The 14,378-nt window shown below is 38.7% G+C and overlaps 1 protein-coding gene across 1 annotated transcript; it reads left to right on the forward strand.

The window, feature by feature from the left end:
• Positions 1-2,026: 2,026 nt before the first annotated feature.
• Positions 2,027-14,264, forward strand: LOC139145223 (protein pelota-like). Its single transcript, XM_070716243.1, has 10 exons — positions 2,027-2,248; positions 5,486-5,729; positions 6,411-6,501; positions 7,543-7,767; positions 8,268-8,308; positions 9,624-9,744; positions 10,257-10,377; positions 10,938-11,009; positions 11,279-11,385; positions 13,778-14,264. Exons 1-10 carry the CDS (start codon positions 2,208-2,210, stop codon positions 13,870-13,872), a joined length of 1,158 nt encoding a protein of 385 aa, XP_070572344.1. The 5' UTR covers positions 2,027-2,207; the 3' UTR covers positions 13,873-14,264.
• The last annotated feature ends 114 nt before the right edge of the window (positions 14,265-14,378 follow it).

Consider the following 14,378-nt stretch of genomic DNA (forward strand, 5'->3'; position numbering starts at 1 on the left):
GTGATGTTGTTAGATGTCTTGGGAAGCCATAAAACAACCGTTGACACTGTTCCAGAACCTTGTCATGGCACAAATCAGTACTTATCTAAGGGTGCCTGTCATGTTGAAGAAATGCCCTAAGATAATGTTGAATGGTACCATTGCTCAGAACAGACTCAATATTCTTCAGACGCCACTAATCCAACCCTACTTACAGACAAAATGGATGCAGAAAGCAATTACATTGAATTAACAAGCTTGAATTGAACTATTTACATGGCAAGGCTATTTTAGCAACATGGAAATTTCTCCCGTTTTGATGCTTTTGACAGGATGTGAAAATTGACAGGTCCAAAAGCTCTTATGTTCTGCATTTCTGTCCAAATTTTCCTGATAAACAGAAAAATTGCGCAGAACTCTATGAAACATGGAAATTTCTCCCGTTTTGATGCTTTTGACAGGATGTAAAAATTGACAGGTCCAAAAGCTCTCATTTTCTGCATTTCTGTCCAAATTTTCCTGATAAACAGAAAAATTTCTTTGTATGATAATTTTGGGGGATACTTAATAAAAAGTTTCAAATTTTCTCACTCTAATGATTTTAGACCAGATTTCAAACAGAGAAGTGCAAAAGTTCTTGTTGTACCCAATTTCTGTGCAGGTTTGCTTTGTGAGTAGCAGAAATGGAAAGAAGCCAATTTAAGAATTTATGCTAGTTTCTTTGCGATCCACATATTTGTGATGTAGGCAGTATATTTCAGGAAGCCCAGCTTTCAGGAAATAATAGGCATGACATCGTCCCAGAAAGTGTGCAGTGAGGCCTATATTAGTATGTATGAATGTTGTCTTATAGAGGCATGTATGATGAATGTGTGAACTTACAGAGTTCTCTGTGAAACGGTACTTTGAACTACCACACACAAATGAATAACAAGATAATATAGACGGAGAAGTGTACGACTTTCCACGAGAAAAAGCACTTAAACAACAGTATGGATAAACATCTTTACCTATATGTGTCTAGGAATAATTTTTTCTTATTACAAATTTACGGCGAAACAACTGTAAAATCACACTTTTCTTGATCAGTGTGCGACATCACTGCATGCAGACTCCACAATCCTGTTTCAGCAGTGTGTATGTACCAAAGATGTGCGTTAGACAAGTGTATAAAAGTCCCGACGTGTTGTTGTTCTAATTTTAAAAAAAAATATCTAAAATTGTTCAGACAACTGGCTGCGACACAAAGATTGCGGGCGATCGATCCTGGAGTTACAGCGAGGGCATGAGTTATCGGAACACCAAATTAGGTAATTACCCAGCAACTTAGCTGAACACTTTGCAACTTGACCTGGCATTTACCTAAACAAGAGTCTGTTTTATTGTCTCAAGACTTATAAGAAATCCACCAAACTCAGCAGGCAGCTCCCACTGAGTGAACTGATATGCCTACCATACACTGGAGCAACCCATTTTCAACTGGCATCTTGTCATGGGAAAATTGTGAAAAGGGAGAATAAATATTATGATGTAAAAGACAATCTATTGTACTCATTTTGTGTCCTGGGCCTGAACCTGACAGGTTTTGCCTCGGTAGGTTATTTGGAATTGAAACATCGCAGCATCCCTGACAGTCAATGTTTCTTCGATGTATGTATTATTGTCATTCAAAAACTAGTAATACTATGCATATATACAAAGACAGGACACAAAATGACAGCGGCAAATCATGTTTTACACTTTACAACATTTTATTCCCCCTTCAAAACTCTCCCATCAACTACATGTAGCTGCCAGTCGAAAATGTTTTTTCCAGTGTAGGCATATCAGTTTACTCAGTGGAGGAGCTGCCTGCTGAGTTTGGTGGATTTCTTATCAGTCTTCAGACCATAAAACAGACTCTTGTTTAGGTAAATGCCAGGTCAAATAGCAAAGTACTCAGCCAAGTTGCTGGGTAATTACCTAATTTGGTGTTCCAATAACTCGTGCGCCAAGTGTAAACATTATACAGGATGGTTAAACTCCATGAACTTAGGTAGTCTAGTTTTGAGGTCAGAACGAGGCTCCCGCTGACCTTCCTTTTACATCTTGTTGTCGATTGCAGTGTGATGTCGTAACACTCCACCGGTAAAAACATATGCTCTTGACCGATTGCATAAATACCATGGACTGGGATTCGGTACCAGATAGTTCCTTCTGATAGCCTTTAAAGAGAACCCGTGTCAAAAATGAAGTTAGTCAGTAAATTAGTCGAAAAAGACATGCAGGGGTAAGTATGATATTCAGTCATGTCAGTGCCAGTGTGAAATTGACATTTCAATAATACGAATAGCCGGTCCTGGAAAACTAGTCTTTGCACCAAGCAAAATTTGTTTTGTTAATTTCCAAAAGTCGTAAGGTAGCATGTGTCAGTTCTTCCATGTGGTTGATATTCATTCTGTCGCTGTCGATCAGTAACAAACGCTATACAAGTTGCCACAAACTCTTCCTGTATTTTGTGACCTGCTGCAACCTGTCATTGAACTCTGCAGAAAGAGCCTGATTGACTTGTCTCGGGCATGCCATAGTTTGCATTCCTTACTGTTTTAGGGGTGAACCATTTGTACTGGACATTTTCTGTTTTATATGGCTTTTTGTCGTGCCCTGTCAAATTTGAAACCTGAGGGACTCTCTTGTCCAACTTTTTTTTGTGGCAGCTGATCTCCAAAAATACCAGCACACATACAATTATGTTATCATGCAGTAAAACACTTGGAAAAAACCGTTTTCCAGCCAAGCTGCAGGCATATTCAATTCAGGGTGTTGTGGCCTGCAGGCATATTCAATTTAGGGTGTTGTGGCTGTATAACAAACCATCACTCGGACATGCCTGAGACGAGAGAAATTCCAAACATTTTCCCATTTACTTACCTAAAGTGTAGTTGTGAGAGGTTGGAAAATTACAGAACCTGATGATATGCACACAAGGTATCTGTAAAGATCTAAGTGTAACAACCTATTTTTGTTTAATTAGTAACCGTTGAGAATGAGAATTGTCGTCCAAATGACTAACTGTAAGAATCTACTCCCTTACCCCAAGAAGTTTTTGACGCATCTTTCATTATACTTGTCCATTGTGATAACACAGTGACTTCATTCATTCAAAACAGTGACAGACATGCCACACAGTAATGGACATGAAACACAATACATTGTAACTGACAGTCAATGCATTTAGGCATTCCACACTCACCGGACACAGGAATGAAGTGCATATAATGTTCCGGTCACTTCAACTGTAGAACTAATATCTCTCAGTGAGATTGCTATCGAAATAAATGGTAAACAAGAAACATTCCCTATAATTATAAACAGAACTATCTCCCCTAAAATAAAATGATGCTATAATTTTTGTAATCAAATAAAATGTTTATTTGATGAAAATTGATCTCAATCCTCAGTTCCTATTTGGTACAACCCAAATCGATTTTATGAAAGTTGACCTATATACAAAGTCAAAGATATAAAGGTCACAGGGCTGATGAAGGACATTGGAATACCTGTCTGGTCTTTTACAAAGGACTCTGGTTTTTTAGACTCAAAAATACACATACTCGTTACCTGCAAAACAAGCGCATAGTAGATGTGCTTGGCCCCATGGTTGTGTGTATTGGTGCTTTCAGTGAAAAAGTTTTCGACTTTGTTTTTACAGCGGTTATTTTGTGTACATGGTATATGCCACTCTGATAAAGAACACCTCTGTAGAAGGCAGTGAACACATAGAATACACACATGACAAAGAAAACTCATTGTGTTGAGGAGTAGGGGGAGTTGAACATTATTTCAATTATCGTGTGCAACTAACTATATGCCATTGTTACTTGGTCACTGTTCAAATTTTGTATTGAAATGTGTTTAAGGTAGGTTGCGGGTAACGCGAATTTTCGTACTGCGCATCGTATCTGCGCACGCGTACGAACGTTCTTTCCGCGAGCGTTCTTTCCGGAAGTGGTCTTTTTGTCGCGATATAGCATACAATTACTTTGAGGTGCGACTTTCAAATCTGGTTTGTCAAAACAGTTCACACCAAGATAGCAAACTTTGTGTAACAGGCCCGTTTTAAGTGTGACAAATGTGGGATTATTTGCAGTATTTAAGCAAACTAAACTTTATTTAATTAATACCTATTAAAAGTTTCGAATATATCAAACTAAACAGGGATCTGTCGCTAGAGGGCGCTTCAGTGTAGCATTTTTTGTATAAAAAATGCTCATATCTTTAAAATTTGTGCGGTGACCCCCATTTTTTTCGTTTGATTCGAAATCTATATATTGTTGGGCTTAATTTACGAGAGTTTAAAGAAAACGTAGATTTCAGATCATGACATTTGTAATGAAAATATCAAAATTTGGCCAAACTGCTCTTTTTATAAAAGCACTATTCATGGAAACGTTGCTATATTTTCTGATATTTTCAAAAGTAGATCACAAAACTAATATATTACAATACAGGGACTTGTGTTGTATAAAATCTGTCAAATTGTTTTTACTATATTTCAGTTTTATTATTCAATAACACTAGTTAATCGAATAATACAACATTTTAACCAATTTCAGCTAAATGTTTCCGCGGGACAACATAAAGGGCGCCATATCTCCAAAATTTGCATGGGGACCCCATCTTTTTTTCTTATTTTTTAACATTTCATCTCATCCCAGACATCTCCTGAAAGTTTCAGAAAAATCCTGATTAAAGTCACTGTTAGCCGCAATCTACCTTAATGCTCACATATTGTAAGTAGTTTACAACAGTTTACTGTGGTGGTAGGGAAAGTTCAAATCATAATTTCATCGTCAAATTTGCATATTTCAAAATTTTCCTCCAAGAGGGTGATTGTGGTCAAACACAATGAGTTTCTCTTGTCATGCCATCCCTATCCCATTGCATCTTTTGGAATTTAAAAACACAATAACGTATTCATTCATGCATCATACATTGTACTTTAAAGAAGGCTGCCTCATGTCCATATGGTATTTTTCCATATCATGCCCTGGCTTCCTTGCCTATACTTTGATGAACGTGCATCACTTTTGTCATCTGCAATATGAAATTTTACTTTGCAGTGGTTTTAATAATATCTTAAGTGTTTTATCAAGTACTTTTTTTTTGTTATGGCTGCACTGACGAATGTCTAAGCAAGTCAACTAATATTCTGAAGAGATGGACTTGAGCTGCATTGTTCATGTTGTGAATGTCTATGATGTGAGAGATACTGGATTTACAAGAAGTGACATCACAAAATTAGCAATCTCAAGGGAATGTGTCTTCAGCTGCATCTTATGACAGTGTCTCAGTGTCAATGTCATGTCCAAAAGTGTTCAAACGCTTACTTCAATCATATTGTACTATGCCATTAGGCATATGATAAACCCTTTTTACCCTGACGATTATGTTTTCACCCACTTGTAGGGCATATACATTGTATTTGTATTATTTATTTCACCTGTGGTGTTTTTTCCTTTTGCAGTCAAGTAACCCTGATCCCTGAAGAAGCTGAAGACATGTGGCATGCCTACAACCTGATAGCACCACAGGACAGTCTACGAGCCACCACTGTGAGAAAAGTCCAGACTGAGTCTGCCACAGGCAGCAGCAGCAGCAACCGAGTGCGTACCATGTTGACCATATCAGTTGAGGATGTGGACTTTGATACGCAGGCTTGTATGCTCCGAGTAAAGGGACGAAATATCCAAGAAAACCAGTATGTGAAGGTTAGTGTTTAGTATACATGTAGCTATCCATGTTCTAAAATACAAGTAAAATTTTCTTTTTCTTCACAAATTATTTTGGAATACAAAAGTATCAGCCTTGCCAATACAGGGCATTCATGTACATGTACAATACTCAATGTTACCATCGACCAATGAATCCTTGTCCGGATTGCAATCCAGTTTTCAGCATGCTAACACTCTAACAATAAACTTGGACATTTTGCACATTCAGGGCGTGTTGACAAGTTGAACGCTGAATACTTTAACATTAATTTTTGGAGAAGAAAAAGAAACTGAATGTTGCAAATTTTTAGAGAAAACCTTTAGATGTATTGAAAGTTACGGCTAACTTAGCTGTACAGTCCCACATATAGGCCCTACCACTGTACCAGAACGCTTTAACAAAGATTCCAGTTGCAGGTCTTATCTCACTTTTCTGAACTAGACAGAAAAATATCAATGAGGAAGTGGATACTTTGTGAGATTCTTATCAACTACCACTTAGACAAAAAATGAATGATTTGATGCAGTGGTATGTTCACTATGTGCAAAGATGGTCAACTTCTGCTCCAAACTTTTCAAATGTGAAAAGAATGGTTGACTGTAATGGCAGAATCACTTCACGGAAAGCACACCTATTGAAATGTTATAAGATGTGTAAAACGTGTTCATCTCTTCTAGATGGGTGCTTATCACACACTGGACTTGGAATTAAACAGAAAATTTACATTAGCAAAGGCAGAATGGGATATCATTCAGCTTGAAAGGATTGGTACGTAAAAGTCAACACTTGTTTGCTGATCAGTGCAGGGTTCTCCACAAGGGGATTTGTAGGGGTGGCCCACCTCCCTGTTTATTGAGCAATCTACGTATATATTAATAACTGTACAAATGAATACATTTTCACTACAAAAGAATATGCAAATTATTTATTGTTATGTAAATTGGCTGTCCCTCTGTTTTATGGAGAACGCTGCTGAACAGTGTCCCTGTTGCCCAGATCAGGGATTGTGTTTATATATTTGCTCATTCCTGTGCATCAGTCATCATTGATCAATCTATGATCTTTTGTGAACATCTACCTGAATGGGACAATCACTGACTATTCAGCTGAATCCCAATGACAGCTTTAGGCAGTTGGTTTGATAGACGAAAAATTTCATAAGTTCATAGTGCTCTATACCGTAAACACAAAAATGCCACCTGCTGTTTCTCGTATGTAAAGTTGTTTTGTGAAAGAGTATGAATGACAGTCAGTCACTGAGGAAAAGAGCAAAATATTGGGATCATAGAAAAAAAATAGATTGAATTATGGACTAGTTTTGATCAAGTTGTGTAGTTCCTGCCAGACAGAGCCACTTTCCAATCTGCCAAGGTAGTGAAAAGCGGTGTTGAGCCAAATCTATACATATATTCACCAACTTGGCATGGTCTGTAGTGGCTGGTTTAGTTAGTAACAATCATGTTTACAGTATCGCAGTTTTAAGGGGCCTTCCATTGCTCGCGATCCCAGGGATCGCCTTTGTTCTAGTCTGTAAGAGGATTTTGGAGGTGTGATAGCCTTTTGTTTTCCATTGAAATTGTAATCTGGTGTGTAAATTTTCTGATGAGACAATCTGGTGCCAACGAATGCACTTTTAAGGGGCCTTCAAATGTTCAAGTCAATGTTAAAATGCAACGAATGATAATGGGACACGTTATGAATTATTGGTTTTAGCCAATGTGACCTGATGGTGACATATGAACTTGGCAGAATAAAGGTTAATACTGAGCAAGTGTAATATCATAATTTGAAATTTGCCTTGTATTACAGAAATGGCATGTGACCCCAGTCAGAGTGCAGATGTGGCAGCTGTCATCATGCAGGAGGGACTGGGACATGTGTGTTTGGTCACGTCCAGCATGACAATAGTTCGGGCAAAGATTGAAGTCAATATCCCTAGGAAGAGGAAAGGGCTGTGTGCGCAGCATGACAAAGGATTGGAGAAATTCTATGAGTCGCTGATGCAGGCTGTACTGAGGCACATCAACTTTGATGGTGAGTTATCAGCGATTGTTTGATCACATAGTGCAGCCTTTTTTCAGCATTTTTGAACAGTTTATAATGCAAAACTGATGCAACTCTTTGAGAAATTTACAAGGATTTTATCGTTGTTTACATTTAACTGGTGAAGATCTCACAGGTTGTTCTCAAGTATCTTTAATTTACAAGATTTGGAAGCTCTGCTATTATAAGGTGTGTCATTAAACAATTTGAAAACAACGTTGCCCAATTAAAATTAAATTTACTGCATTGCTGGGATTTTTTTTCAACAGTATTTACAAATGCAATTATGCAAAATGATATTGCTAACGATTTTCCCAAAAAGCAAATTTTCCAATTCAATGAATGACATGACATATTAAAACCAGTCATAGTGGAAGGTAGAAATGTGCGGCCACAGTGGTTGAGTGGACAACAAACAACAGTTGCAGGTATCGTCGTGTTACATCTATATCGCCATTACAACATGCAGTGAAATATTTCTTTTGTTTCAGTTGTCAAGTGTGTTCTTGTTGGAAGTCCAGGATTTGTCAAGGTAAACCAATGCTAATCATGTAACTAGATTTCATATTTCACAAGCTTGGTGGCAGAGTGAGGATAAGTAGACAACACAATCCTTTGGATACAACCTGAAATGGTTTTCTTGGAACGTCTTTTGCTGTGGTTTCTGTAAATCTGTAGTGCATCTGTAGTGCCATTGATCCTATGTTTCCTATTCAAAGGTCCTTTCACGTACTGTGTGAGAGACAAAAACAATGTGTCTCCGAGAGAAAATGGAAGATCATGGAATAGAGAAACAATACAATTTAATAAAAATAGGAATACTTGAAGCAAAAATGTGAATTAATGTGATTGGAATTGCTGTCACCCAAGTCCACCCACCAGATAGGGATTATGATAACCAGAAAGAGATTATGATAATCCTGATGGGTGATTAGCTCAAGATACCTCTACTTAATCATTCGCTGCATAGATAAAAGCTGTAACTTTAACCAAAACTTTCCATTGAAAGTATTGTTGTCGATTAAACTGAGAAAGTGAAAGCGACAAAAAGTTACAGTAGATGACATTGAAGGTGATGACATACTTTCTTTTTTTCACTTTCACTTCTCTTATTTTGCGAGTGCAGTACCCTAGAGGGTCTGATCACATGGTATATGATGCATGCCAGGCCACAGACAGATACAATTTGGTTAGGGACTGTCTCAGATTGACGCAGAAGTTCAAAAAGCGAAATTCATTTGTATACGAGGGAGGGTTTGACCACCATTCAATTAGTGAACTTCACTTTCGCACTTTTAGTTAGTGATCACAAGTTCTCTTTACATTGTCTGTAGAAGTAAAGAAAAACTGCACACTTGTACCACAAATTTTGCTGTAACTGTTTCCACCTCTTTTGTGTCATGCTATGGTTAGTTTTTCAAATTTTATTGATTACTTGATGATGTAATGTGGTCAGGGGATACATATTCTTCAAAACTTATATCAAAATGCTACATCGTACTTTCAGATAGACATCAACATTTCACACTTTTGAACTTTCGTTTAGGGGGTTTTGATCTAGACAAAGGAATTTCGTTTCTTGAACTTGTGTGACAATCTGAGACGGTCCCTTAGCAATGAGAGAGAATGCCAGGTTTAGTTTACCAATCAGAGACAATGTTACAAACCTTCTTCACATCAGCCTACATACCATGCACAAGTATGATATATCCTAACCCCATCAGCATCGTTTCAACATCTTTGAAGTTCCACTGAATCATGAAAAGCTTTTGGGTTCTACTAGTCAGTCATAGATTGTTTAAAATGAAGAACATGTCAATTTTGTTTTTTTGTTTCTTTTTTCACAGGACCAGTTTTATGACTACATGTTTACCCAGGCTGTGAAAAACGACATCAAAGTTCTGTTGGAAAATAAGTCCAAGTTTCTTTTAGTCCATGCGTCATCAGGTTTTAAACATGCTCTCAAAGGTAGGCGATTTCTGTTCTTTCCATTGCAAAGTGAACTATAGTATCTGCTTCTTATCAGATTTTTCTGGTTAGAAGTTTAAGGTAAGCTGGTAATAGTTCAATATCTGTCTAAACAATATAGTGAAGTTTACATTAAAAAGTGGACCCTTTGTCCTCTTTGCACAATATTATTACCATGACAATTACATTTGTATTTGATTCAATAGTATGAGGATATGTATCAATACAAATTTTGACCATGCACTCAGTACATTAATTTTCGCGATCAAAACATCAATAATATTGGTTGTGTAATGGGTTCAGTGTGAATATGAATGTTCTGCCTCATGTAAACGCTTTGTAACTATTGACAGATGAGGATCTCATGATGTAGTAGCTTCATAGTAGCTTCTAGAAGCTAGAAGTCTACATCATAGTATGTGATAGGTGGATGTAATTGCGCTTCTCATTTGTCATTCCACTGTCTTTTTATTTTTTTTCATTTTTCCCACATATTTTTTTGCCCTTGACAGAGATCCTGTCAGACCCAGCAATGACAGTGAAACTGCAAGACACAAAGGCCACTGGTGAAGTCAAAGCATTAGATGCTTTCTACCAGATGTTACAAACAGAACCTGACAGAGCCTTCTATGGGTAAGACTAACTTTATAACTTCTCTGGCAGATGGAGCTCATTTGAAATAATTGCTCTCATATAGAATAAAGTGATTTTGTTGTGAAACTTTCCATGATAAAATACCAGTACAACTTTACATTTTGACTCAATGTTAGTTTTCAGATGGCATATGTTTAGTTTACCAATCAAAGACAATGTTACAAACCTTCTTCACATCAGCCTACATACCATGCACAAGTATGATATATCCTTTGAGCAATCATATACAGGGTTCTCCATGGACTTTGAGGGGTGGGCCTGCCCCTCTTTTTTATTGAGCATTCTATTCATATGTTAATAATCATACAAAAGAGTTCATTTTTCACAACAAAGGGATATTCAAATTAGGTATTGTTATGTAAATTGCACACCCCTCTGTTTTCCAAGCTACCAGAACACTGATGTATCCTTTTACAAGGAAACATACAAAAAAATAGTAAATATTTGTATGAGACCCATCTTTTGCCAAAAAGTCTCTCAATTCTTGTCAGAATAGAAACTGCAAGACATGTTTATGAAGTGTCTTTTCATTTTCACAGCATTACTCATGTTGAGAAGGCCAGTGACGCGTCAGCCGTAGAGACACTGCTTGTCAGTGATGAACTTTTCAGGTCAGTTGGTATTTCCTTGTGTCACTCAGTGGTGACAATACTGAGACTTTAAAGCAAATGGGAAGGCAGCAATTGGGAAAGTCCCCTGTTAGCTTTCCTACATGAGTGTTATAGGTAAATTGTTTGATTTCAATCAGACTCTTCAAGGTCCTGTAATGGTTTTACTATTGCACAAATATATCAGACCAAACATGATGGTTAAAGGGTAGGAATCAAGCTTTTTACGGTCAGTGAGATTGTAATATTTCAACCTGCATTTGTTCTTACAGATCAAAGGATATTTTGAAGAGAAAGCGCTATGTTTCGTTAGTTGAAAATGTGCGAGATGGTGGTGGGGATGTGAAGATATTCTCCAGTCTACATGTCTCTGGAGAACGTAAGTGTGACTTGTACATTATTTTCTGGCTCTGAAGTTCCATCTCAATCATTATACAGACATGAAGTTAAAAGCCACATGTATTGACAGATTAACCCTTTTCCTGCCAAGTCGGTGAAAATCCGCTTGAAATTCGATGTAGCCAGAATCTAAGCACTGGTGACCGTTATTCTCCCAACCCGGTGGAAATCGGGCCCTTTTTGGGTACCCCCTTTCCTGCCAAGTCGACGGCACTACGTTTTGCTATCCCCTGTGCGTTTAGGGGTCATCCGAGGAGAGGTTTTCTGACAAGGAACGCCTTTTCCCCTCGAAATGGGTTCGCAGGAAGTCGATAGACAGGGAAAGGTGCAGAAACCTGTCCGCCAGTCCCCCACACCCGAGGGGGGCTGGTTTTTTTTTTTACCGCTTTTTAGCGGACTTGGCAGGATAGCATGGTGACGTTTTCTGGCGGAGTTGGACATACTTGGCTGCCTGGCACTATAGAGATTGCTGCCGAACTTGACCAACTCGGCAATGCTAATCTAGAAGGCTACCTCTTGCAAACGACTTGGCAGATGGTGCCGATGGTGCGAGACGAAAGTCACTTATTATTCAGTAGTGCGTGACTGAAAATGAGAACGTATTTTTGACGGGACGGCTCGACTTGTTCCTCCGATGGAACGGATATGAACGACTCGGAAATACCATTACAAACTGGTGTCCGACGTACTAAGCTGGGCTTCAGCTCTGCAAGTTCAAGCCAGGCAACGTCCTTCACCGGCTTGGCTGTGCCATTCAATGGACGTAGCTTTGGATTTTTTATTTATTCCATCGTCCGAAGTATTGGCTCTGGTTTGCAGGCAAACGTATCCTCTTGCCGACGCATTGGTAACTACGTACGCTGTTTGCGTACAGAGAATTCAAAAGGTGACATAAGGTCAATATGCTGTACGGGGATACCGCCTGCACTTAGCAGGGACTGCTTTTGTTATGCAAACCAGCTAGCAGTACAATATTGCTGACAGGCATGTGGACACGTCGATGGCTAGAACAATGGAAGCATATTGCGTTGTACCCATGCATCGCAAAAGTGAGACTGACGACTTGGGTGTAGTGACTGGTTATCACTGGTTAGCTGCAGCCCAATCCATGTAGGTACAAACCCGTACCTGACTGAGGACCACTCGATTAAGTCGGTAATGAACGGTAACACTCGTAAGCCAACTCCCAAATGAGCTGGCTAAACTACGTGGAGCTGTGCTTCAATGGCTCAGCCATGTCGTTAATACAACGGCAAAAACGTAGTTTTTGTGCTACACTGCCAAGTCGTTTAAGGTACGTATTCAATTGACCCTACCCTGGGGAAACAGGACAGGTTTGCCGGTGCTGCCGCACCCCTAGCACGACGAGTGAGGTGATGTTTGTGCCTAGCGGACGTGCGCAATACTGAAGGAGTTTATTTCAGAAAAAATAAACATGAAACGGCAATAAAATGACGCACTCCCAGGGGCAAACAAAGCCGGTGACCTCAATTTTTTTCTGCAGTAACCCTTGAGCTCCTTCCCCTGTCAACGGGCATGTAGAAATTATCGAAGTCTAACACGTATAAGTAAGGCTAAAACTACCCTGAAAATGGGCGATTTCTGCCAAAATGCCTGGCAGGATAACATGCAGGAGAGCCAATCTTTAGCAGGCACATATTATGGGGCGGTTTTCTACTGACTTGGCAGGATAACGGACAAGGGCGCTTGGCAGGAAAAGGGTTAATCCATCAGATATTACGGAAAGAGAGTGTGATTCAGTATTTTAGTAAAGTTTCAATTTCTGAGTTGCTCAGTGTAATCATGTAGGATAATAGAACTGTTGTAAAATCTTGTTAATTCATTATGTGTGAGTCGACATTATGGATGTTTTCATGGTTCACGTTAAGTTTGTAGAAACGCTCTTGGTATTGTGTATTGCCTTTCATGTGCACTTACATTATACAGTTGCTGATGACTGTTTTATTTGGTTACTGATTTCAATGATTTCTGGCACAACGTGGTACCCAGATAGATTTCACATCATACATTTAAATTGATAAGGCTCATAAATAATCCAGTTATCATCAAATGATTGTCCCCAGATATTATTTAGGACCTGTGAAAGAACCACAATAACCTGTGTATGAAATTTATGAAAGAGACCCATCATATCCACTTCTCCAGTTATATTAAACAAAGTATGCACATGCAGCATATACAGACAGCATAGGCAACCCAGGTGTCCTTACAACAGTAAATATGTCGCCAGGAATGAGAATGTTCTTGGGCATTGTGGATGTCTCATGTACCTGTGAAATGCAGATCTGATCAAAAAATAGTAGATTGTTTTTATTCATTGAGCCTTGTTTTGTTCTCCATTTTCTTCTCAGAACTCAATCAGCTTAGTGGTGTGGCTGCCATTCTTCGCTTTCCACTTCCAGAACTGTCTGATGAGGAGGCTGATTCCAGCTCGGATGAAGACTAAGACTCCACTAGCCTTAGAAACTAACCGTAGAAACATTTAGCGACTGGATAAGGTGTTCTTATTCATACATCAGGTGCAGTCTAGCGACATCACACGTTTCCATGACAACAAGGAACACAACTAACAAATCACTCATTCTATATCAACCAAGTTGGCGGGCTGGGTTACGAATCGTTGCGACACATTTTTGCATGCAGAAGACAAATAACTGGAATTGCTGGGGAGGAAACAATTTGTACATTGCCAATTCTCTGTTCAGATTATTTAAGAGAGTAACAAATTGCAGGGAATATATGTTATTTTGATTTTATTTAGCCGCAGATGATGAGCACAGTGCTCTGTGGAATTACTGCAAGTACAGTACCACGAGGAAATAAAATTTCAAAGAGAGAGACCTTGTCGTGAGTTGTCTTCCTTTTTTCCAAATGATTAAATGATGCATTGATATGCTGATGTGTGTTGTGTGTGCAATAAATATGAACCACCTGCTGAAAAAAACACTACCA

This window comes from Ptychodera flava, chromosome 12, assembly GCF_041260155.1.
Source record: "Ptychodera flava strain L36383 chromosome 12, AS_Pfla_20210202, whole genome shotgun sequence".
NCBI lineage: Eukaryota > Metazoa > Hemichordata > Enteropneusta > Ptychoderidae > Ptychodera > Ptychodera flava.